Source organism: Salvelinus namaycush, chromosome 1, assembly GCF_016432855.1.
Source record: "Salvelinus namaycush isolate Seneca chromosome 1, SaNama_1.0, whole genome shotgun sequence".
Taxonomy (NCBI): domain Eukaryota; kingdom Metazoa; phylum Chordata; class Actinopteri; order Salmoniformes; family Salmonidae; genus Salvelinus; species Salvelinus namaycush.
In genome coordinates this window covers 32,317,988-32,344,036 of record NC_052307.1, presented here as the reverse complement: position 1 = coordinate 32,344,036, position 26,049 = coordinate 32,317,988, and the positions used below count along the sequence as shown (strand labels likewise).

The 26,049-nt window shown below is 44.0% G+C and overlaps 1 protein-coding gene across 4 annotated transcripts in view; it reads right to left on the bottom strand.

Moving 5' to 3' along the window:
• Positions 1-25,302, bottom strand: part of LOC120035005 (autism susceptibility gene 2 protein-like) — a 394,702-nt gene extending 369,400 nt beyond the window's left edge. For all 4 annotated transcript variants that reach the window (XM_038981784.1, XM_038981936.1, XM_038981858.1 and 1 more), the window contains exon 1: positions 23,902-25,302. In XM_038981784.1, the coding sequence (XP_038837712.1) occupies positions 23,902-24,195 (294 nt within the window). In that variant the 5' untranslated portion in view covers positions 24,196-25,302. The remainder of the gene's footprint in view (positions 1-23,901) is intronic.
• Between the last annotated feature and the right edge of the window lie 747 nt (positions 25,303-26,049).

Below are 26,049 nucleotides of genomic sequence, written 5' to 3'. Positions count from 1 at the left end.
AAGGGATAAAGAATATGTACATAAAGATATATGAATGAGTGATGGTACAGAACGGCATAGGCAAGATGCAGTAGATGGTATAGAGTACAGTATATACATATGAGATGAGTAATGTAGGGTATGTAAACATAAAGTGGCATAGTTTAAAGTGGCTAGTGATACATGTATTACATAAAGATGGCAAGATGCAGTAGATGATATAGAGTACAGTATATACATATACATATGAGATGAGTAATGTAGGGTATGTAAACATTATATTAAGTGGCATTGTTTAAAGTGGCTAGTGGTACATTTTTACATAATTTCCATCAATTCCCATTATTAAAGTGGCTGGAGTTGAGTCAGTATGTTGGCAGCGGCCACTAAATGTTAGTGGTGGCTGTTTAACAGTCTGATGGCCTTGAGATAGAAGCTGTTTTTCAGTCTCTCGGTCCCTGCTTTGATGCACCTGTACTGACCTCGCCTTCTGGATGATAGCGGGGTGAACAGGCAGTGGCTTGGGTGGTTGTTGTCCTTGATGATCTTTATGGCCTTCCTGTGACATCGGGTGGTGTAGGTGTCCTGGAGGGCAGGTAGTTTGCCCCCGGTGATGCGTTGTGCAGACCTCACTACCCTCTGGAGAGCCTTACGGTTGTGGGCGGAGCAGTTGCCGTACCAGGCGGTGATACAGCCCGACAGGATGCTCTCGATTGTGCATCTGTAGAAGTTTGTGAGTGCTTTCGGTGACAAGCCGAATTTCTTCAGCCTCCTGAGGTTGAAGAGGCGCTGCTGCGCCTTCTTCACAACGCTGTCTGTGTGGGTGGACCAATTCAGTTTGTCCGTGATGTGTACACCGAGGAACTTAAAACTTTCCACCTTCTCCACTACTGTCCCGTCGATGTGGATAGGGGGGTGCTCCCTCTGCTGTTTCCTGAAGTCCACAATCATCTCCTTTGTTTTGTTGACATTGAGTGTGAGGTTATTTTCCTGACACCACACTCCGAGGGCCCTCACCTCCTCCCTGTAGGCCGTCTCGTCGATGTTGGTAATCAAGCCTACCACTGTAGTGTCGTCCGCAAACTTGATGATTGAGTTGGAGGCGTGCATGGCCACGCAGTCGTGGGTGAACAGGGAGTACAGGAGAGGGCTCAGAACGCACCCTTGTGGGGCCCCGGTGTTGAGGATCAGCGGGGTGGAGATGTTGTTACCTACCCTCACCACCTGGGGGCGGCCCGTCAGGAAGTCCAGGACCCAGTTGCACAGGGCGGGGTCGAGACCCAGGGTCTCGAGCTTGATGACGAGTTTGGAGGGTACTATGGTGTTAAATGCTGAGCTGTAGTCGATGAACAACATTCTCACATAGGTATTCCTCTTGTCCAGATGGGTTAGGGCAGTGTGCAGTGTGGTTGCGATTGCGTCGTCTGTGGACCTATTGGGTCGGTAAACAAATTGGAGTGGGTCTAGGGTGTCAGGTAGGGTGGAGGTGATATGGTCCTTGACTAGTCTCTCAAAGCACTTCATGATGACGGAAGTGAGTGCTACGGGGCGGTAGTCGTTTAGCTCAGTTACCTTAGCTTTCTTGGGAACAGGAACAATGGTGGCCCTCTTGAAGCATGTGGGAACAGCAGACTGGGATAAGGATTGATTGAATATGTCCTTAAACACACCAGCCAGCTGGTCTGCGCATGCTCTGAGGACGCGGCTGGGAATGCTGTCTGGGCCTGCAGCCTTGCGAGGGTTAACACGTTTAAATGTTTTACTCACCTCGGCTGCAGTGAAGGAGAGCCCGCAGGTTTTGGTAGCGGGCCGTGTCAGTGGCACTGTATTGTCCTCAAAGCGAGCAAAAAAGTTATTTAGCCTGTCTGGGAGCAAGACATCCTGGTCCGCGACGGGGCTGGTTTTCTTTTTGTAATCCGTGATTGACTGTAGACCCTGCCACATACCTCTTGTGTCTGAGCTGTTGAATTGCGACTCTACTTTGTCTCTATACTGGGATTTAGCTTGTTTGATTGCCTTGCGGAGAGAATAGCTACACTGTTTGTATTCGGTCATGTTTCCGGTCACCTTGCCCTGGTTAAAAGCAGTGGTTCGCGCTTTCAGTTTTACGTGAATGCTGCCATCAATCCACGGTTTCTGGTTTGGGAATGTTTTAATCGTTGCTGTGGGTACGACATCGTCAATGTACTTTCTAATGAACTCGCTCACCGAATCAGCGTATTCGTCAATATTGTTGTTGGACGCAAAGCGGAACATATCCCAATCCACGTGATCGAAGCAGTCTTGAAGCGTGGACTGCTTCGATGTAGGAAGACAATGTCTGTATTTCCAATTTATTTGATGAATTCTGGGTTCCTGCTATTTAGGCCAAAGGCAGATGACCTCAGACCTTGTATATTCCAGGATGAGCTAGTAAAAGCTTTGTGTTCCATAGTGTCTAGTGTTGTTTTTGTGTGTTTTAGAGCCGGACCATCACAGCAGGTGTGAACAGAGCATGTTGAGCATCTGATACATACCTCTTAGGTCGCAGGATGGGGCTTGGGCGGGTGTAATAGTGGGGGTTGGGCCTGTTGCCCTGCTCAGGGCTTTAGCATATGTCCTGCTGTCATGTCGAGGTCCTTGCCACAGGGGCATGGGGTGGGCAGAAGGGGCATAGGTCTGATATGGGCAGGCCTATATACAGTCTTCTGATGTTATTTAAGCATTGACATCGACTCAGAACATCCAATTTCATTTTTTTCATTATGAACTTGTATTGTAATATGACTGAAACACAAGCCCCCCCCCCCAGATAAAACATAATTTGAGAAGAAAAAGATCTCAGATTTTATAGGGCCCCCCTTAGAGTTGTTTATTAACAATAAGGTACATTACCGTTCAAAAGTTTGGGGTCACTTAGAAATATCCTTGTTTTGAAAGAAAAGCATGTCCATTATAATTACATCACATTGATCAGAAATACAATGCAGACATTGTTAATGTTGTAAATGACTGTTGTAGCTGGAAACGGCAGATTTTGTTTATGGAATATCTACAATATCTACGTGTACAGAGGCCCATTATCAGCAACCATCACTCCTGTGTTCCAATGGCACGTTGTGTTAGCTAATCCAAGTTTATCATTTTAAAAGGCTAATTGATCATTAGAAAACCCTTCTGCAATAATGTTAGCACAGCTGAAAACTGTTGTTCTGATTAAAGAAGCAATAAAACGGGTCTTCTTTAGACTAGTTGAGTATCAAGAGTATCAGCATTTGTGTGTTCGATTACAGGCTCAAAATGGCCAGAAACAAAGGACTTTCTTCTGAAACTCGTCAGTGTATTCTTGTTCTGAGAAATGAAGGCTATTCCATGTGAGAAATTGCCAAGAAACTGAAGATCTCGTACAACACTGTGTACTACTCCCTTCACAGAACAGCGCAAACTGGGTCAAAAGTGTCTGGTACTGTATATTTTTATCTCAACCACTGACCTGACCTGCAAGACATTTACAAGTGACTCTATAAATTGCGTAGACAGCCTCACAAGTCCTCAACTGGCAGCTTCATTAAATAGTACCCTCAAAACACCAGTCTCAATGTCAACAGTGAAGAGGCGACTCCGGGATGCTAGCCTTCTAGGCAGAGTTGCAAAGAAAAAGCCATATCTCAGACTGTCCAATAAAAAGAAAAGATTAAGATGGGCAAAAGAACACAGACACTGGACAGAGGAACTCTGCCTAGAAGGCCAGTATCCCGGAGTTGCCTCTTCACTGTTGACGTTGAGACTGTTTTGAGGGTACTATTTAATGAAGCTGCCAGTTGAGGACTTGTGAGGCTGTCTACGCAATTTATAGAGTCACTTGCAAATGCCTTGCAGGTCAGGTCAGTGGTTGAGAGAAAAATATACAGTACCAGACACTTTTTTGGTTACTACATGATTCCATGTGTTATTTCATAGTTTTGATGTCTTCATTATTATTCTACAATGTAGAAAATAGTCAAAAATAAAGAAAAACCCTTGAATGAGTGGGTGTCCAAACTTTTGACTGGTACTGTATGTCATGTTCAGTTAGCTCGCTTAACTCCACTCCTAGGCAGCACAGCACTGTGTGTGTTGCAGTCAGCCATTCAGGACGGACGTTTTTAGCTGCACAACGCAGGCTGAATAACTTTGACAGGCCGTCTTTTAGACCCACCACATGTAATTAAAAAGTACAGCAATGACGACAGAGAGAGAGCGTGAGGGTCAGGCTGCAGGAGAGCCTGCTGCTGAGGTATGACTGGGTTCTGTTGGTTTAATTCACACAAGCTTTCAAAGAATATCCCCTCTCTAATGCTTTGTCAATACACACTTCATGGATGAACACAGAGCAAATGTGTTAGAAAGTATTCCATATTAACCATACAGTAGAAACATTGTATTTGTTGCCTGGCACCTTGTTGTGTATTCTCTTGTAAAGTAATGGAGCTGTATTTAAACAGACTGTACTGTAGTATATATCTGATGTTGTGAACTCTGGTTTAATGATAATAATACATTTATTTGATATAGCGCTTTTCGTACAGAAGTGGCTTAAAATAAAGATTTCTGGGAGCTGGTCGTTCATTGGAGATGGTCTTTACAGATAGATGGTGATGCATTGCAGTTCAATAAAGGCGTAGCTTTCGTGAAGGTGATAAGTACTGTATCTGTAACGGAACAAAAACATTCACTGAAGAACAGGATGTCTCATATGAGATAAAGAAATGCAACAGAAACAGCAAACATCTCACTGGAGAACAAGAAAATGCCTTCAAAACACTGATGATGAATACCTTAAGTCCACAGAATCTCTTTCCACTTTTCTCTCGCTCCATTTTGCCCATCTCTTAACACTTCTCTTTCTCTCCATTTTGCCTCCCTTTCCACATCTCCGCATCATCCTATTCCTACCTGGCCCCGATGGAAACAACATTCAGTGGTGTTACTATAACCATACAGTTCATGTTCACTTCCCAGCTCACGTGTGGATAACCAGCATATGATTGCTGTTTTGCCTTCTCCTGTCCTGTGGGGGTTGGTTGGTTTGCATGGTTAGCAAGGTTGCACCCCAGCCTTTCTTCCCCTCCCTTCCCCTCCCCACACTGGAATGTGCTGCCACTGATAAGATGCTGTTCAGAGCAGCAGATACCTGCTACCAGCTTCCAGCCCAATCATGTAATCCAATTGTGGCGATATAGAGGCTGAGGCCAAACTCCTAAAAACCACCAAGCATGCAAATCAGCACTCAGGCAAAGCCCCAGCCCAGGACCATATCTTTACTGAGATAAAGAAGCTTGGGTTACTATGGGAACACAAGCCTCTTCTACTCCCATGACTTCAGGTTAGGGAAACAACACAATTACTGTTTGATTTTTTACAACACGTTTTCTCGCTCTCGTTCTTCCTATCTGTCTTGTTTTCACCCCTCCCATCCATTTCCTCTGAAGGGCTTATAGGGCTGCAGTGTTTGAACAGAAAAAACATTGTGCATTCTGCTGCACTGAACAATGGCTTGTGTTTTTGACCTACGGGCCCCAAATTACACATTAGCTCACTTACTCTTTGTCTGCCATGGATTCCTGACATGTATCTACTTACAAAACAAATTAACAACCAGAGAGATTCAGCCAGACCGGCAGATTCTTGCAGTGCCTGTAGCAGAACAAACAACAGAACCCCTGTGTAGGGTAGGTAGGCCTCTGGCTGTAGGATAGCAGAACCATTGTGTAGTGTAGGCCTCTGCCTGTAGGATAGCAGAACCACTGTGTAGGGTAGGTAGGCCTCTGCCTGTAGGATAGCAGAACCATTGTGTAGTGTAGGCCTCTGCCTGTAGGATAGCAGAACCACTGTGTAGGGTAGGTAGGCCTCTGCCTGTAGGATAGCAGAACCATTGTGTAGGGTAGGCCTCTGTCTGTAGGATAGCAGAACCATTGTGTAGGGTAGGCCTTTGTCTATAAGATAGCAGAACCCCTGTGTAGGGTAGGCCTCTGTCTGTAGCATAGCAGACCCAGCGTGTAGGGTAGGCCTCTGTCTGTAGGATAGCAGAACCATTGTGTAGTGTAGGCCTCTGTCTATAAGATAGCAGAACCCCTGTGTAGGGTAGGCCTCTGTCTGTAGCATAGCAGACCCAGCGTGTAGGGTAGGCCTCTGTCTGTAGGATAGCAGAACCATTGTGTAGTGTAGGCCTCTGTCTATAGGATAGCAGAACCAGTGTGTAGGGTAGGCCTTTGTCTATAAGATAGCAGAACCCCTGTGTAGGGTAGGCCTCTGTCTATAGGATAGCAGAACCCCTGTGTAGGGTAGGCCTCTGTCTATAGCAGTGGTTCCCAAACTTTTTATAGTCCTGTACCCCTTCAAACATTCAACCTTCAGCTGCGTACCCCCTCTAGCACCAAGGTCAGCGCAATCTCAAATGTTGTTTTTTTGCCATCATTGTAAGCCTGCCACACACACCCACTATACGATACATTTATTAAACATAAGAATGAGTGTGAGTTTGTCACAACCTGGCTCATAGGAAGTGACAAAAAGCTCTTATAGGACCAGGGCACAAATAATAATAATCAATAATTTTGCTCTTTATTTAACTATCTTACATATAAAACCTTATTTGTTCATCGAAAATTGTGAATAACTCACCACAGGTTAATGAGAAAGGTGTGCTTGAAAGGATGCACATATCTCTGCAATGTTGGGTTGTATTGGAGAGAGTCTCAGTCTTAAATCATTTTCCACACACAGTTTGCATGTATTTAGTTTTCATGCTAGTGGGGGTCGAGAATCCACTCTCACATAGGTACGTGGTTGCAAAGGGCATCAGTGTCTTAACAGTGTGATTTACCAAGGCAGCATACTCTGAGCGCAGCCCAATCCAGAAATCTGGCAGTGGCTTCGGATTAAATTCAATTTTCACAGAACCGCTTGTTGCAATTTCGATGAGGCTCTCTTGTTCAGATATCGGTAAGTGGACTGGAGGCAGGGCATGAAAGGGATAACAAATCCAGTTGTTTGTGTCTTCTGTTTCAGGAAAGTACCTGCGTAATTGCGCACCCAACTCACTCAGGTGCTTCGCTATATCACATTTGACATTGTCCGTAAGCTTGAGTTCATTTGCACACAAAAAATCATACAATGATGAAAAGACCTGTGTGTTGTCCTTGTTAATGCAGACAGAGAAGAGCTCCAACTTCTTAATCATAGCCTCAATTTGTCCCACACATTGAATATAGTTGCGGCGAGTCCCTGTAAATCCTAGATTCAGATCTTTCAAGTGAGAAAAAACATTACCCAGATAGGCCAGTCGTGTGAGAAACTCGTCATCATGCAAGCGATCAGACAAGTGACAATTATGGTCAGTAAAGAAAACTTTAAGCTCATCTCTCAATTAAAAAGAACTTGTCAATACCTTGCCCCTTGATACCCAGGGCACTTCTGTATGTTGTAAAAGCGTTACATGGTCGCTGCCTATATCATTGCATAGTGCAGAAAATACATGAGAGTTCAGGGGCCTTGCTTTAACAAAGTTAACCATTTTCCAAAACGTATTTCAAGCTGTCAGGCATTCCCTTGGCAGCAAGAGCCTCTCGGTGGATGCTGCAGTGTACCCAAGTGGCGTCGGGAGCAACTGGTGCATGCGCGTTACCACTCCACTATGTCTCCCTGTCATGGCTTTTGCGCCATCAGTACAGATAACAACATGAGCAGCAGTTACGTTTGGCTACATACGGACCGTTAGTGGAATTCCCGAGAGAGAATAACGATTAATGTGATTGGATGTTAATTATTTGACTAGGCTACCTGTTAGAGGTCGACCGATTAATCGGAATGGCCGATTAATTAAGGCCGATTTTCAAGTTTTCATAATCGGAAATTGGTCAATTTGGACGCCGATTTTGCTGATAATTTCTTTAAAAAAAAAATGGTACACCTTTATTTAACTAGGCAAGTCAGTGAAGAACACATTCTTATTTTCAATGACGGCCTAGGAATGGTGGGTTAACTGCCTTGTTCAGGGGCAGAATGACAGATTTGTCAGCTCAGGGATTCAATCTTGCAACCTTACGGTTAACTAGTCCAATGCTCTAACCACCTGCCTCACGAGGAGAACGCCTGTTACGCGAATGCAGTAAGAAGCCAAGGTAAATTGCTAGCTAGCATTAAACTTATCTTGTAAAAAACAATCAATCAATCATAATCACTAGTTATAACTACACATGGTTGATGATATTACTAGTTTATCTAGCGTGTCCTACGTTGCATATAATCGATGCAGTGCGCATTCGCGAAAAAGGACTGTCGTTGCTCCAACGTGTACCTAACCATAAACATCAATGCCTTTCTTAAAATCAATACACAGAAGTATATATTTTTAAAGCTGCATATTTAGCTAAAAAAAATCCAGGTTAGCAGACAATATTAACCAGGTGAAAATGTGTCACTTGTGTCATTGTTCATTGCACGCAGAGTCAGGGTATATGCAACAGTTTGGAATATTTAGACTTATGGATGCTACCTGTTAGATAAAATACGGAACGGTTCCGTATTTCACTGAAAGAATAAACGTTGTGTTTTCGAGATGATAGTTTCTGGATTCGACCATATTAATGACCTAAGGCTCGTATTTCTGTGTGTTATTATGTTATAATTAACTAGCAGTCTGACTGAGCGATGGTAGGCACCAGCAGGCTCGTAAGCATTCATTCAAACAGCAATTTCGTGCGTTTTACCAGCAGCTCTTCGCAATGATTCAAGCATTGCGCTGTTTATGACTTCAAGCCTATCAACTCCCGAGATTAGGCTGGTGTAACCGACGTGAAATGGCGAGCTAGTTAGCGGGGTGCGTGCTAATAGCGTTTCAAACGTCACTCGCTCTGAGACTTGGAGTAGTTGTTCCTCTTGCTCTGCATGGGTAACGCTGCTTTGAGGGTGGCTGTTGTCGATGTGTTCCTGGTTCGAGCCCAGGTAGCTGCGAGGAGAGGGATGGAAGCTATACTGTTACACTGGCAATACTAAAGTGCCTATAAGTACATCCAATAGTCAAAGGTATATGAAATACAAATCGTATAGAGAGAAATAGTCCTATAATTCCTATAATAACTACAACCTAAAACTTCTTACCTGGGAATATTGAAGACTCATGTTAAAAGGAACCACCAGCTTTCATATGTTCTCATGTTCTGAGCAAGGAACTTAAACGTTAGCTTTCTTACATGGCACATATTGCACTTTTACTTTCTTCTCCAACACTTTGTTTTTGCATTATTTAAACCAAATTGAACATGTTTCATTATTTATGAGGCTAAATTGATTTTATTGATGTATTATGTTAAAATAAGTGTTCATTCAGCATTGTTGTAATTGTCATTATTACAACAAAAATAATAATAATAATCGGCCGATTAATCGGTATCGGCTTTTTTTGGTAAACCAATAATCGGTATCGGCGTTGAAAAATCATAATCGGTCGACCTCTACTACCTGTATTTGACATTGTGTTGTTATTTCACTGAACACTAGATGTTTCACTGCCAAAAAATAAAATTAAACCGAGGCTACTCAGGCGAGGAAAAAAACTCACCCAAATGTATAGCCCTGTTGGAAAATATTAAATGGACTGTTTGAAAATGTGAAGAAGAAAAAAAAAAAAATATATATATATATATTTGGGAATACCTGGTCTATAGGATAGCAGAACCACTGCGTAGGGTACACCTCTGTCTATAGGATAGCAGAACCACTGTGAAGTGTAGTGTAGGGTAGGACTATGCCTGTGCTGTGATTTTCTCCCTTTCCTATGGTTAAACACTAGTAACCACCCACTGACTAACAACTACTACAAAATGTAGCTATCGGTACAAATGGAAACAAATCACTCTACCAAAAGAACATATCTCAGATGTCTGTATGTTTGTCAAGTCAATTACCTGTACTGATAAATGTATTTCAGTGAAGCAGCCTGGCTAAATGTGTTGACAATTGTCAGCTCAGGCGACTGCATTCCCACCATGGTAGTCACAGCAGAGCTTTGCCCCCCCCTCCGTCCATTACTCGCCTGCCTGTTTCTCAGTTTAGCATCACTCGTCGCCTATGATGGCTGAGCTGCTGTGCCATGTCATTCTTTCTATTTATGGCGCGGGTGGATCTGGCTGTGAGTACACATGACGACGGCCACCGTTCTGTCACTCACTGTCACTCTGTAATCCGCCCTCCCCACACATACACAGGCCCTGCTCCGAATGGCACCACTGTACCATGGTGGCGTGCGTCACCCGGCTGAAACATTCTACCACACACAGAACCACTCATATCACACAACCCCTGCTCTGAGTGGCACCACTGTACCATGGTGGCGTCACCCGGCTAGAACACCCTATTACACACACACAGACACAGACCCCTCCCTCCCTACCTCCCTCCCTCCTCCTCCATACATCCCTCCCTTCCTGAGCGTAGTCTGCCTGTCAGTGTCTGCAGCCTCTGTTTCCTGCCCCTTTTCCTCCCCTAGTATTATTGTGCAAATTGAAATGCTGGGAAGAGGGGGAGTCTAGTCATTCAGACGGATGCAGATCGGAGCTCCCTTTCTCTCGCTGTCTTTCTCTCTCTCCTCTCTCCTCAGTCTTTTTTGGCAAGCGGGAAGGGAAATATGATTATCCAGCAGGGGAATTGTTTCATCAACACCTGGAGCAGATAATGAAAATAGGAGGATTTATGCACTGTGCTGTGTGGGGCTATGCACTGGGGTGGTTTCTCTCTCTGCTGCCTGCCAGGCAGAAGGATTCTCTCTGCTGCCTGCCAGGCAGAAGGATTCTCTCTGCTGCCTGCCAGGCAGAAGGATTCTCTCTGCTGCCTGCCAGGCAGAAGGATTCTCTCTGCTGCCTGCCAGGCAGAAGGATTCTCTCTGCTGCCTGCCAGACAGGAGTTAATTAACCAGTAGCCTGGAAGACTACAGGCCGCCACTATAGTTACTTAACTAATCGTAAAATGAACAGAAAATGATGGTCAATGTTCTGGTGAGAGGCAAAAGAATAGCCACCAATTCCTTTTAACCATTCCTCGATAGTCTGTTGTCCTTTAACAAACAACTACAGCAGTGATAATTTCACCAACACATAGAGAGCAGTTGGGTAAGAAGCTAAAGGAGATACCAAATGCAAATCTTAGGGCTGGGAATTGACAGGGACCTCATGATACGATATTATCACGACACTTAGATGTCGATACTATTCTTTTTGTATTGCGATTCGATACTGTGATTTTATTGCGATTCGATGTTCCAAATATATTGCTCACTGTATGTCTGCTGCAGAGGGACAGCAGAGAGTCATGAGAAAACGAGCTTTGATCAGTCATGGAAATAAAAGTGTTGAAAACATGTCTATTTAAAAAGAAGGAAAAATACCAGTTTTGGCACGGGTACAGCCAACTAGTTCTAGCTAGCGTTAACAACCTTGCAAGAATCGGTAGTTGGAGACGTAGAATCTATGTAATATCGTCAAAAAGAATATTGTGATAATCTAATGTATCAATTTTTCTCCCATCCCTAGCAAGCAGTGGCTGTGGGGGAGCGTTACTGTGCCTTCGGAAAGTATTCAGACCCCTTGAAGTTTTCCACATCTTGTTACGTTACAGCCTTATTCTAAAACGGATTAAATTTTTTAAATCCACAGCAATCGACACACCAAAAAAAAAAATATATGTATATACACTGCTCAAAAAAATAAAGGGAACACTTAAACAACACAATGTAACTCCAAGTCAATCCCACTTCTGTGAAATCAAACTGTCCACTTAGGAAGCAACACTGATTGACAATAAATTTCACATGCTGTTGTGCAAATGGAATAGACAAAAGGTGGAAATTATAGGCAATTAGCAAGACACCCCCAAAAAAGGAGTGATTCTGCAGGTGGTGACCACAGACCACTTCTCAGTTCCTATGCTTCCTGGCTGATGTTTTGGTCACTTTTGAATGCTGGCAGTGCTCTCACTCTAGTGGTAGCATGAGATGGAGTCTACAACCCACACAAGTGGCTCAGGTAGTGCAGTTCATCCAGGATGGCACATCAATGCGAGCTGTGGCAAGAAGGTTTGCTGTGTCTGTCAGCGTAGTGTCCAGAGCATGGAGGCGCTACCAGGAGACAGGCCAGTACATCAGGAGACGTGGAGGAGGCCGTAGGAGGGCAACAACCCAGCAGCAGGACCGCTACCTCCGCCTTTGTGCAAGGAGGTGCACTGCCAGAGCCCTGCAAAATGACCTCCAGCAGGCCACAAATGTGCATGTGTCTGCTCAAACGGTCAGAAACAGACTCCATGAGGGTGGTATGAGGGCCCGACGTCCACAGGTGGGGGTTGTGCTTACAGCCCAACACCGTGCAGGACGTTTGGCATTTGCCAGAGAACACCAAGATTGGCAAATTCGCCACTGGCGCCCTGTGCTCTTCACAGATGAAAGCAGGTTCACACTGAGCACATGAGCACGTGACAGACGTGACAGAGTCTGGAGACGCCGTGGAGAACGTTCTGCTGCCTGCAACATCCTCCAGCATGACCGGTTTGGCGATGGGTCAGTCATGGTGTGGGGTGGCATTTCTTTGTGGGGCCGCACAGCCCTCCATGTGCTCGCCAGAGGTAGCCTGACTGCCATTAGGTACTGAGATGAGATCCTCAGACCCCTTGTGAGACCATATGCTGACACATGCACATTTGTGGCCTGCTGGAGGTCATTTTGCAGGGCTCTGGCAGTGCACCTCCTTGCACAAAGGCAGAGGTAGCGGCCCTGCTGCTGGGTTGTTGCCCTCCTACGGCCTCCTCCACGTCTCCTGATGTACTGGCCTGTCTCCTGGTAGCGCCTCCATGCTCTGGACACTACGCTGACAGACACAGCAAACCTTCTTGCCACAGCTCGCATTGATGTGCCATCCTGGATGAACTGCACTACCTGAGCCACTTGTGTGGGTTGTAGACTCCGTCTCATGCTACCACTAGAGTGAGACCACCGCCAGCATTCAAAAGTGACCAAAACATCAGTCAGGAAGCATAGGAACTGAGAAATGGTCTGTGGTCACCACCTGCAGAACCACTCCTTTATTGGGGGTGTCTTGCTAATTGCCTATAATATCCACCTTTTGTCTATTCCATTTGCACAACAGCATGTGAAATTTATTGTCAATCAGTGTTGCTTCCTAAGTGGACAGTTTGATTTCACAGAAGTGGGATTGACTTGGAGTTACATTGTGTTGTTTAAGTGTTCCCTTTATTTTTTTGAGCAGTGTATATATATATACAGTGGGGAGAACAAGTATTTGATACAGTGCCGATTTTGCAGGTTTTCCTACTTACAAAGCATGTAGAGGTCTGTAATTTTTATCATAGTTACACTTCAACTGTGAGAGACGGAATCTAAAACAAAAATCGCATCTTTGGGGATGCTTTTCTGCAAAGGGGACAGGACGACTGCACCGTATTGAGGGGAGGATGGATGGGGCCATGTATCGCGAGATCTTGGCCAACAACCTCCTTCCCTCAGTAAGAGCATTGAAGATGGGTCGTGGCTGGGTCTTCCAGCATGACAACGACCCGAAACACACAGCCAGGGCAACTAAGGAGTGGCTCTGTAAGAAGCATCTCAAGGTCCTGGAGTGGCCTAGCCAGTTTCCAGACCTGAACCCAATATAAAATCTTTGGAGGGAGCTGAAAGTCCGTATTGCCCAGCGACAGCCCCGAAACCTGAAGGATCTGGAGAAGGTCTGTATGGAGGAGTGTGCCAAAATCCCTGCTGCAGTGTGTGCAAACCTGGTCAAGAACTACAGGAAACGTATGATCTCTGTAATTGCAAACAAATGTTTCTGTACCAAATATTAAGTTCTGCTTTTCTGATGTATCAAATACTTATGTCATGCAATAAAATGCAAATTAATTACTTAAAAATCATACAATGTGATTTTATGGATTTTTGTTTTAGATTCCGTCTCTCACAGTTGAAGTGTACCTATGATAAAAATTACAGACCTCTACATGCTTTGTAAGTAGGAAAACCTGCAAAATCGGCAGTGTATCAAATACTTGTTCTCCCCACTGTATATATTACGTAAGTATTCAGACTTTTTGCTATGAGACTCGAAATTGAGCTCAGGTGCATCCTGTTTCCATTGATCATGTTTGAGATGTTTCTACAACTTGATTGGAGTTCACCTGTGGTAAATTCAATTGATTGGACATGATTTGGAAAGGCACACACGTGTCTATATAAGTTCCCACAATGCATGTCAGAGCAAACATCAAGCCATGAGGTCGAAGGAGTTGTCTGTAGAGCTCCGAGACAGGATTGTGTCGAGGCACGGATCTGGGGAAGGGTACCAAAACATTTCTGCAGCAGTGAAGGTCCCCAAGAACACAGTGGCCATCATTCTTAAATGGAAAACATTTTGGAACCACCAAGACTCTTCCTAGAGCTGGCTGACCAGCCAAACTGAGCAATCGGGGGAGAAGGGCCTTGGTCAGGGAGGTGACCAAGAACCCAATGGTCACTCTGACAGAGCTCTAGAGTTCCCCTGTGGAGATGGGAGAACCTTCTAGGACAACCATCTCTGCAGCACTTCACCAATCAGGCCTTTATGGTAGAGTGACCAGACGGAACCCACTCCTCAGTAAAAGGAACATGACAGCCTGCTTGGAGTTTGCCAAATGGCACCTAAAACAAGATTCTCTGGTCTGATGAAACCAAAATTTAACTCTTTGGCCTGAATGCCAAGCGTCACGTCTGGAGGAAACCTGGCACCATCCCTACGGTGAAGCATAGTGGTGGTAGCATCATGCTGTGGGGATGTTTTTCAGCGGCAGGGACTGGGAGACTAGTCAGGATCGAGGCAAAGATGAACGGAGCAAAGTACAGAGAGATCCTTGATGAAAACCTGCTCCAGAACGCTCAGGACCTCAGACTAGAGTGAATGTTCACCTTCCAACAGGACAATGACTCTAAGCACAAGACAAGACAATGCAGGAGTGGCTTCGGAACAAGTCTCTGAATGTCCTTGAGTGGCCCAGTCAGAGCCCGGACTTCAACCCGATCTAACATCTCTGGAGAGACGTGAAAATAGCTTGAAAAGATCTGCAGAGAAGAGTAAGAGAAACTCCCCAAATACAGGTGTGCGAAGCTTGTAGCGTCATACCAAGAAGTCTTGAGGCTGTAATTGCTGCCAAAGGTATTTCAACAAAGTACTAAGTGTCTGAATACTTATGTAAATGTGATATTTAAGTTTGCAAAAATGTCTAAAAATCAGTTTTTGCTTTGTCAATATGGGGTATTGTGTATAGATTGAGGAGGGAAAAACAATTTAATCAATTTTAGAATAAGGCTGCAACATAACAAAATGTAGGGAAAGTTAAGGGGTCTGAATACTTTCCAAATGCACAGTATATATTATTATAATTTTTTTTATGCACTTTGAGATCATTCTTGTATAACGAAAAGCACTTTACAAATATAATAAATTATCCTACCTTTCTCTCACCACCATCTGTTTTCATCTGTATTGACTTGATAATGTGCCTCACGCTGTATTGGTGTGTGTGCCAGTGCCAGTGTAATTGTTGTCTCATTCCACACCGTGAGTAAAGAGTGTGTGTATGGTGTGTGTGTGTGTGTGTGTGTCCTTGTTTTAGAAAATGTGGCAAAGTGGTCTGCCTGAAAGGAACGAACAACCCCGAATCAAGTAAGAAGAGTACATAGATGAGTACATAGTTTACATAGAAAAAAGGGTTCTTCGGCTGTCCCAATAGGAGAACCCTTTTTGGTTCCAGGTAGAACCCTTTTTGGTTTTGGGTAAAACCCTTTTGGGTTCCATGCAGAACCCTCTGTGGAAAGGGTTCTACCTGGAAACAAAAGGGTTCCACCTGGAACCAAAGAGGGTTATCCTATGGGGACAGCTGAAGAACCATTTTAGGTGTATATAACCCCCATAATGCAGAAGTCAGGAGAGAGCACTGATTCTAGATCTGAGATACCCAATACTATGGCACATCTGTCAACCTGAGTCATAAGTGTGAAATCTCTTTCTCACTGTTCCTGCCAAACTGGTTGCAGAAGTCCAGCATAATGTACTAACTACATCGCACATGTCTATATCTTCACACAACATTTTGTGTAAGACAGAAAATATAACAAACCCTTGCCTACTGTTCCTACAGACGCAGTCAGTTTAACATGGACTTCAGAGACACTAAAGATGAAGAAAACCAAGGAACTGCTTTATTTATATGCATAGTGTATATATATATATATACCCACGGAGTGGAACAAGCGCTTTGCTTCCACATGAGAAAATAAAGCAGCTCAGCATTGGCTAACTAGCCATAAAAAGACTGATAAAGAATGAGGGGTAAAAGTAGAAATCTACATGAGACAGATTCCCCAGCGTTGCGTAACCAACTCTTATCTAAGCTCTATGAACTTGGCCAGGCACTGCTTATTATTCTGCTGGAAAACAACATCAGTCCAAGTTTGGATTTCTTCTCACACAAAAGCTCATATTTGACAGACAGACAGCGCTGTCTGTCTCCGCTGAAGAGGCCTTCTGAGATATGATCGGCGGCTGAAGCACCTCATTGACTTCTGAATTCCATATTTAAAGAGCGCAAGCCTTTAAAAAGCAATGAATCCGGTTGAAAATAGCCCGTGGCATCATTACGAGTCAGAAGCAATTATTCTAGTGTCAAAATTGACTACAAAGTGTAAATAGGAACATTTTGATCACAAAGTCACTCGTCTAAAATGGAGTTAGGAACATCCGTGCATCACAACGGGTACATTTAAGGTTGGGTTTTCATTTGACGATGTCCATTTGCCCACTAACATGGGATGAACTGCTGCGGTGATCGCTTTTTATTCAATAGCATAGACAGTGAGACAGACCTGCCCAGCAGTTCCGACTTTGTTTACATAAAACATGTTGCGTAGTTAGATGTAAAATTGCGCAACTAAAACGACAAAATTACAGATGTCTTACAATCTTACAATCATTTTGAAGAAGTGAAATAGGCTTCGGTGTCTACAGTGTCTGATGGGGGGCAAACCTCATTAACTAAACGCAGAATCAGTCAGGAAACAGAGAGACGGAAATCTCTTTCTCTAATGAGCAACAGAAAAACACATGCCAATCGGCGTGTTCAGTGGCTCTTTAACAAGGAAGGCAGAGAGAAGCTGATCCACGGTGGGAGGCCAATGGAGGCAGCAGCAATGGCAAGCAGCAGCCACCTCAATATCTTATTTCAGGCTGGGAATAGAGATCTGCAGCAATTATTGTTAGTATCACTCCAACCAGAAAGACTATTCCCCTCAGAGCTAATGCTCCTATCTCACATTTGTAGGAGGGAGCATGTCGACAACTGTTACGCTAATTGCCTTCACAGCTAGAGTAATTTATAAAGAAAACATGCTCCGAGACCCTCTATAAAGATATAGCCAGTCACGGCATCTCTCAAAATAAACGCTCAAACCCTGAAATCATAAGAAAGCTAACGGAAAGTAGGGATGGACACGGTTATTAGAATATTCTAATATACGAACGGACGTTAGTATTCAAATTTTGAAAATCCTATTCGAAAAATCCTATTCCTAGTTTAACAATGAAAAGGCTTTGTCTCAAATAACATTATCAATGTGACATTGCTACACACAAGGATATTCCATTACATTTTAAATTCTTAATTTAATAAAACACACTTTTAAATGTATTTTTTTTAAATGTGCGCCTACACCAAAAAGGGTTCTTCTATGGGGACAGCCGAAGAACCCTTTTTTTCCCCTAAGAGTGTAGGTAACCACAGGTTGTTTTCACCACAGGCGGGCGGGGCCGCGACGTTCTATCTAATACTGACTGGGACTATCCTCAGTTCACTCATAAAGGCGTGCATAATTAGGTAATAACATAGGATGGTGGTGATTAGTAAATGATGTCTATACTTATTTGTTGTGAGTATAAAGTTGATGTTTAGTTGATCTGCATGATGAGGCAGGTATTATATTACTGACTGTATGCAATAGTCCTCTCTACTGCACTGAATGTTCCAATGGTAAATCAAATGTCAAATTGCCTTTTTACTTACTACTTTATTCTGAAAGCGGGGGGGATTTTGTAAATACGCTACTCGGCAAAGCCAGCCAATAGACCTTTGTACATGATGGGCCCAAGTGCCCAGAAAAGTACTTGTATAGACCTCCTCAAACTAGTTTTAAAAAGGGATCCACTTGAGAGATGTTGATGTAACTATATGAGAGTACGAACCAGCAAGCCATTCACTGTCTGTTCAACTGCTCTCTGTCAATGAGGGGACTAGGCCAAAAGGAAAACACACATGATTTAATGAGGCACTTAGTGTTCCCTCTACTTATGTTTCATTACTTTTATTGTAAAATCTTTCACGTGCCTCCTTGCCAGCCAGTAATTTTGCATTTTCTGCAGCCAAATGCCACATTTATGTAAACCATTATGCAAAAATAATGTTGCTTTATTGGCAAATGGGAAGACATTATCTCCAAATAACGTATTATTTAACCTTATTTTATTCAACATTGTTTCATTGATTATGAGTGAACGAGCACAGAGGAAAGCAGAGCCTGGTCAGACTCAGGAAATCCCATCAATAAAAGGCAAAGCAGCCAGCGGAATTAACAGGCAATTTTAACCAGTCAAAGGTCTAATCCTTCTCAGGCTTCAAGACAACATCTTAATCACTTGATAATTACATCCTGTCACTTACCACACAAAGCAGATCAAGAGAGAGAAAGGAAGGCGCAATAAACAACAACTCAGCAGCACATAACACATCTAGCTATTACACTGACAGAGACTGCAGCAATACCTCTCACAGGGGAAACGACAACCAAATGAAAAGGGAATCAAAATCAGCAGCACGTAACACATCTCAAATCAAATGTTATTTGTCACATGCACGTGTTTAGCAGATGTTATTTCGTGTGTAGCGAAATGCTTACTTACGGGCCCTTCTCAACAATGAAAGAGAAATAATAGAAAAATAATAACACAAGGAATAAATACACAATGTTTAACGATAACTCGGTACTGCTTACCATGCGGTAGCAGAGAGAACAGTCTATGACTCGGGTGGCTGGAGTCTTTGACAATTTTTAGGGCCTTCCTAGGTCCTGGATGGCAGGGAGCTCGGCCCCAGTGACGTACTGGGACGTGCGCACTACCCTCTGTAGCGCCTTGTAGTCAGATGCCAAGCAGTTGCCATACCAAGCGGTGATGTGGCCAGTCACGATGCTCTCAATGGTGCAACTTTAGAACTTTTTGAGAATCTGAGGGCCCTTGCCGTTGTCATGTCTTCTTCAAGACAGTGTTGGTATGTGTGGACCATGATCATTCCTTAGTGATGTGGACACAGAGGAACTTGAAGCTCTTGACCCGCTCCACTACAGCCCCGTCGATGTGGATGGGGGTGTGCTCGGCCCTTTGTTTCCTGTAGTCCACGATCAGCTCCTTTGTCTTGCTGACGGTGAGGGAGATGTTGTTGTCCTGGCACCACACTGCCAAGTCACCGACCTCCTCTTTATAGGCGGTTATCGTCGTTGTTGATCAGGCCAACCACCGTCGTGTTGTCAGCAAACTTAATAACGGTGTTGGAGTCGTGTGCTGCCATGCAGTTGTGGGTGAACAGGGAGTACAAGAGGGGTCTAAGCACGCACCCCTGAGGGCCCCCTGTGTTGAGGGTCACTGTGGCAGATGTATTGTTGCCTACCCTTACCACCTGGGAGCAGCCCGTCAGGAAGTCCAGGATCCAGTTGCAGAGGGAGGTGTTCAATCCCAGTGTCCTGAGCTTAGTGATGAGCTTGTAGGGCATTATAGTGTTGAATGCTGCGCTATGGTGTTTCCTCTTGTCCAGGTAGGAGAGGGCAGTGTGGCGTGCAATAGAGATTGCGTCATCTGTGGATCTGTTGGGGCGGTATGCGAATTGGAGTGGGTCCAGGGTGTCTGGGATGATGGTGTTGATGTGAGCCATGATCAGCCTTTCAAAGCATTTCATGGCTACAGATGTATGAGTGCTACGGGGCGATAGTCATTTAGACAGGCTACCTTGGCGTTCTTGGGCACAGGGACTATGGTGGTCTGCTTGAAACATCTAGGCATTACAGACTCAGGTCAGGGAGAGGTTGAAAATGTCAGTGAAGACACTTGTCATCTGGTCAGCGCATCTACTAGTGATAGTCACAGCAGCCAAGCTATTCATTAATTCTCATAACAGACAATGACGGTTCAGCAGGGGGACCATAAGGGGTGCATGTGACATCCCCACAAACCCTCTGGAGAGAACATTCCCTTCCTAGGGAGAATATATTTCGATAATATGTCTATATATATTGGACACACCACCTCAGCAGCATAGCCAAAAGGATGCTCTCTCTCCACTTTCTCTCCACCACCGAGCATGACAGTTTGGGAGAGATGGGTCCCAGGGACACCCCGTGGGACTTAATAAGCCTTTCTTCACGGGACGTGTCAGGCTCGGAATGTTGCACTACAGCCATCACACTGCAAGAGCAACGAAAACACTGAGCGGTATTGCAACATGAAGACCATTAAAAAAAAAGAAAGTTAACAGGCCTCTGGAACAAGAGACATTTACATTTTAGTCATTTAGCAGACGCTCTTATCCAGAGCGACAGAGTGCATACATTTTATTACATTTTTTTTTTTTTTTTTTACATACTGAGACAAGGATATCCCTACCGGCCAAACCCTCCCTAACCCGGACGACGCTATGCCAATTGTGCGTCGCCCCACGGACCTCCCGGTTGCGGCCGGCTGCGACAGAGCCTGGGCGCGAACCCAGAGACTCTGGTGGCGCAGCTAGCACTGCGATGCAGTGTCCTAGACCACTGCGCCACCCGGGAGGCCTAATACTATAGGTGTTGCTGTATGGCTTGTAGTTCAACACACTGAGTTGTTCTAGCAACAGCTTTTAGCAACATCCCAACTAGTCTAGATATCGAAATCTATTATACTGTTGATGTACAGCTTTCCGTTTATTCCTCCAACACACTGCTGAAATGTTACATATGCAGCTTCTACTACAACTGCTATAACAGAAAACAGTAGGCTACTGGCTTGACATGTTTGTTTATGACAAGTAATATACTATTTTAAAGGATATAATGTAAGACAGTGTAATAACCCCCCCACACACACACATTCCAAATATTACAAATGAATGTAGTTCTGATGGTTAGAAGGGGGGGGGGAAGCAGTCTCCGTAAAAGAAAAAACATGTAAATTATAAAGTTCATGCCTAAACAGATGAACATAAGAATCAACTCTGTGGATTAGCGAGGGGGATTTGCCACTCTCGTCTCAACGTCACACAAAGAGAGGGGGGAAAAAATCACACATCTCATTTCTATTATGGAAGGTGGATAATGGCAACATTTTCTTATCGTTGCTGTTAGTTCATTACCCATGGGGGGGGGGGGCTTTTGAGGGGCTTAAGCAATATTGTATAATTGTCTTAATAGGCACGTGAGAGAAAGCTTTGCCAAACCCACACTGAGTGGGTCTATTCTACATACCTCATCTCGCATTTCCAATCACTCTAGCATAGCCCCCCCCCCCCATATGACAAAGCAGGCAGGTTTTGTTTGTACAGTTGATTTACACAGATAAGCGGCTTTCCGGATGAAATGGGGACTCCAAACAAATAAACAAACCATAATAAAATGTGGCCAATGTCGTGGATTGGTTTCTGACATAATAAAATGGACTACGGGAGCAGAACAAGCTACAGTATACACACAGCATAAGCCATCATAAGAGCACGCATCTTTTTTCCTATCAATCCAAAGCTGCTATATTAACCACTACTGAGACATGTTTAATGTGAAAGCAATACTCTCCAAAGGCTACACTGGATAGTCAGTGCCACATAGATAAAGCAGCTACAACTTACCATGTACGTTTGCATAACCACTGTGCACAGTATTGTAGAGCAGCATGGGTTCAATGAACCCTGAGAAAATGTGAGATTGATCTCAATTTACTGTGAAAGTTCCCGCTCTAATCAGATCCAGGCTCTGTGGACTGTCATGAACGGGGCATTGGCCATCAGTGAATTATGCGAGGTTAAGAACACTCTTTCAACTAACTGCACTGTGCTTATTAGAGCATGATGCAATAGGCCAGAGTGTTATTTAATAGCTAATGGTGCCGTGCCAGTTGGATAATTGATAAGCAATTAGCGCTGCAGTCATGCTAGGTGATAGGGTTCTCCCTGTATCAAGAACTATCAGTAGCACATGAATAGTCTCTGCTGCTGATACAAATCATAAACAGAACATAGAGTGGGTGCACCTCAACTGAAGCTGTATTTAGCGTTAGAGGAACATCTGATCGTATTATAAACAATGTTAACATCATTCCCGCTTACCCCATCACATATGTCGGCTTTCCAGATGTGAGTATAACCCACACGTAGCTCTATGCAAACTATCCCCGCATTCAACCCATTATCATGCAAATATGACAACTATCCATTTGATGGAATTAATTAAATTAATTGGAATGAATTGATGAAAGCTGCATCATGCCTGATTCGCTGTCTGGTCGAGTACAGCATTCATTCACTTGTAGATGTCACTGAAGGACGAGACCCTGTTGACAGCCTATCCACTGCTCTCCTGGTGAGATCCTATTTGAGAAGCACTTTGCTCAGACTTCCCAGAGGCCTTTCAGAGTCAGAACCTGTCAGACTGCCATAAGCAGCGAGCACCGGAGGCACGCACACAAATATCACATCTGAGCATACAATACACCCATGCACTCATGCACCGCGCACACACACACACACACACCAGGCCTCTCCCCATCACCCTCTCCTACATACACACACTTCCATGTACCCTCTGCACCCTCCTCTTAGACACTATCTTCTTTCACACTGAACCCCGGTAAGTGGCATTGAAGGCTTAAGTTAATGGAAGAGCAATGTAATTACTGGGACCCTGACAGGTTAACCTTGTTAACAGATGAGAGGTGACAAATTGATGACAAGCTCCCAGTGAGTAAACACTGTTGGCCATTTATGTCCACAACAAAAAAAGATGATATCAGGGACAATACGTATGCACTCAAATCTAGTAATAAGCCAATAGGTCAAGCTACGTAATGCAGTCCTGTACCGTGCACGTGGTTTGGTCCCTGTGGGGAACAAGCAGGAATTACAACACACTGTGTTGCTTACATCATCACACTCAACTGAGTAAAGTAGTAGCAGATGTCTATGGGTTTAGTTCCTCTGACCTTTGCAGCCACAGCCAGCCACTAACATGTAGGCTAAAGGAATTATTGCAGATACTACGTAGGCCTCACAATTATTAATTACCAATACAAAAAAAGGTATTAATGACCAATTACCAATACAAATGTAAACTTTTTTTAGACAACTCTAGAGCTTGGACAGATGTTTCATGTTACTACAATAGATCACAACGAGATCTAAGGATAGAGATTACTAATCCACAATCTCATTTGTAGACTTCAGACCTGAGGTTCAATCACCATCAAAGCTACTAGAAACAGATGATCAAAGACACGTTGGACCATCCAATGAATATATGCACACTCCACATGGTTATAGATGCATGAAATTATGTAAATTGTGTATCAAATGAATCTAAAGGGTCTGCAGACCCTTGTTGAGTACAGTAGCCATATAACAAGAAAAGCCATAACTACAAGAACAAGATCATCAAGTCATTCCACTCATCAACACTGCAGAGAAAACAGCACCTGTTTATTTGCTGTCAAACAAACCGTTATGTGACAGCATTTCATGAATAGCAACTCATTAGTCAAGCTGAAAACTTATGCAAATACGGAGGTGTTCGACATGTGTAATTATAAGCCTCACCTCCAGACAGTCCAGGCTGACGAAACTGGCAATGGCAAATTCATCAATGATATCCTCTTCTTGAGAACTGGATTCTCGTCTCTTTCGACGAGGGGGGCGCGAGGTTCTGGCAGAGGGTGTTGAGTGTGGAGACTTTTTACCATTCTGGGAGGCGAGATCCCTCCCAGGACTTTGCTCCCTATCTGAACAAGACGAAGGTTTCGGACTGCGGGCATCCTTGCCCACTGCCTCCCGTCTCCGTACCCTCTCACGTTTGGAACGGGATCTCCGGCTCTGCTTCAATTTTCCATCCATTTTAGAAATGTTGCAATGACAAAAACACTATAAATCACCTAACGTAAAGCGGATTCCCTGTGCGGCCAACCGAAATAATAATCTATAGTGTTATCACTAGTAGATACGGATGTATAAATAATACATCTATAAGTAATCAGATTCACGGAATGACCTTGAATATAAACCTCCCGAATACAATAAACAAATGTTCAAATATTCCATGCGGGCGAAGAAGAAGCGATGCAAATCCTCACGTATTTTAAGCGATTAGATACTGTAACGTCGACGCGTTCTTCACATAAGCAGGTGCAAAACAGCGAAATAGTTACAATTTATGCACTCCACTTCCTTTGCAACTTTGTTGCATTGGAATAACACAATGTTAATAGCTGAATACCGCAGACAGCGCAGAGAAATCATGTCGCTGCCCGTTGTTCTCCACCACCCAATCCATGATCCGCTGTCAAAAGAGTCTAGATAATATCCGTCAAAATGCGTATTAGGTGCTTATCAATAATGGATAAGATAATAGGCTACATAAGTTGATAATCCTCTCTGTAGGCTATTAGCGAGTTTCAACGGTTAACCATATTCATCTGACAAGTTCCACCGTAGGGCTAAATCTTTGCGCGATAAAATCCACGAGGGCAGGAATCTCCAAATCTCTCGCTACTTATGCGCAATATTTTCCAAATGATCCTCCGTTTAGCGACTTCAGCATACGACAATCCACTGTATATGATCAAACCCCATAAGGCAAAGGCATCGGCTATTCCAGGCCCGTGTAAGTTATACATCAATCCACTCCTGAATTCCGTCCTTGGTTGCTCAGTTGCTCGTGGCTCATCGTATTTTTCCCTTTCGCATAAATGCAAAGCTTTGATAAGTGTCCTTAAAGCGACAGGGGGTGATTCAAATCTACTCTCCCCTCTTTTCCCTACATCTGAAATTAGTGTGCAATAAAAGCCTCAGAGAGCCGAGATAACTGACGTAGGCTACTTCCGCCAGCTCTGCAAATTACCCAAAGGAAGTGAGCTAGTTTATATATAGCCTAGGCCTACTTTTAAATTCCGCACAGTAACTTTGTGATGGGGCATAGGCTACAATATTCGCATTCCTTTTGTGTAATTTGTCTGGCTACAAATACGTCTGTCGCAGCCTGCGGGTCCATGTAGTCGCCCCCACTCTGACGTCCTACTGTCAGCGAATAGAAATGCCCCACTGCCTAGGCTAGTAGAGGCTACTGGTGAGCGGTCTGTCAGCCGTTTGACAGTTGCCAAATGCGTATCAGTCTGTCAGGCTTCCCGAAAAAGTATACTACCGATATGCCAATCTCTACAGTATAGCCACCACCTTTAGGCTGTTACACTTTTCCAACTATAATGCGCGATTTGACTTGAGTGGGCAGAGGATATGCTTCTTTAATCATTGTAGCCTATTTATCTATTTGGATAGGCTACTTGCCACATTGAATTATGTGTAGCACTCTCCTCTCCAGTGGTGTCCGTTCTTCACCATTGTATGTTCTCTAGGCTATATCTCCATTCTGCTGAGTAGATACTTCAACGAGGCTTCTCTTTCTGCACTTCACCTCATCACATATTTGCATGGGAAATAAGCACATGGTTTTTGCATTTTTACTACCAGCCGCCACCATTCAGTGCACGCAGTGAAAGTGTAAGAGAACAGACAGCCTAATATACAGTATAAAACCACATAGCATAAAGCTCAACCTCAAGCATTCTCACAGGAAAGTATTATGTATCTGTATCAGCCAGGTGCAAAGTAATGACATAGGCCTACTGTATTATTCCTGTATAGTCCTTTTGTTGCCGGTGCAGCACTATCAAAAACGTAAAGAAATATAACAAT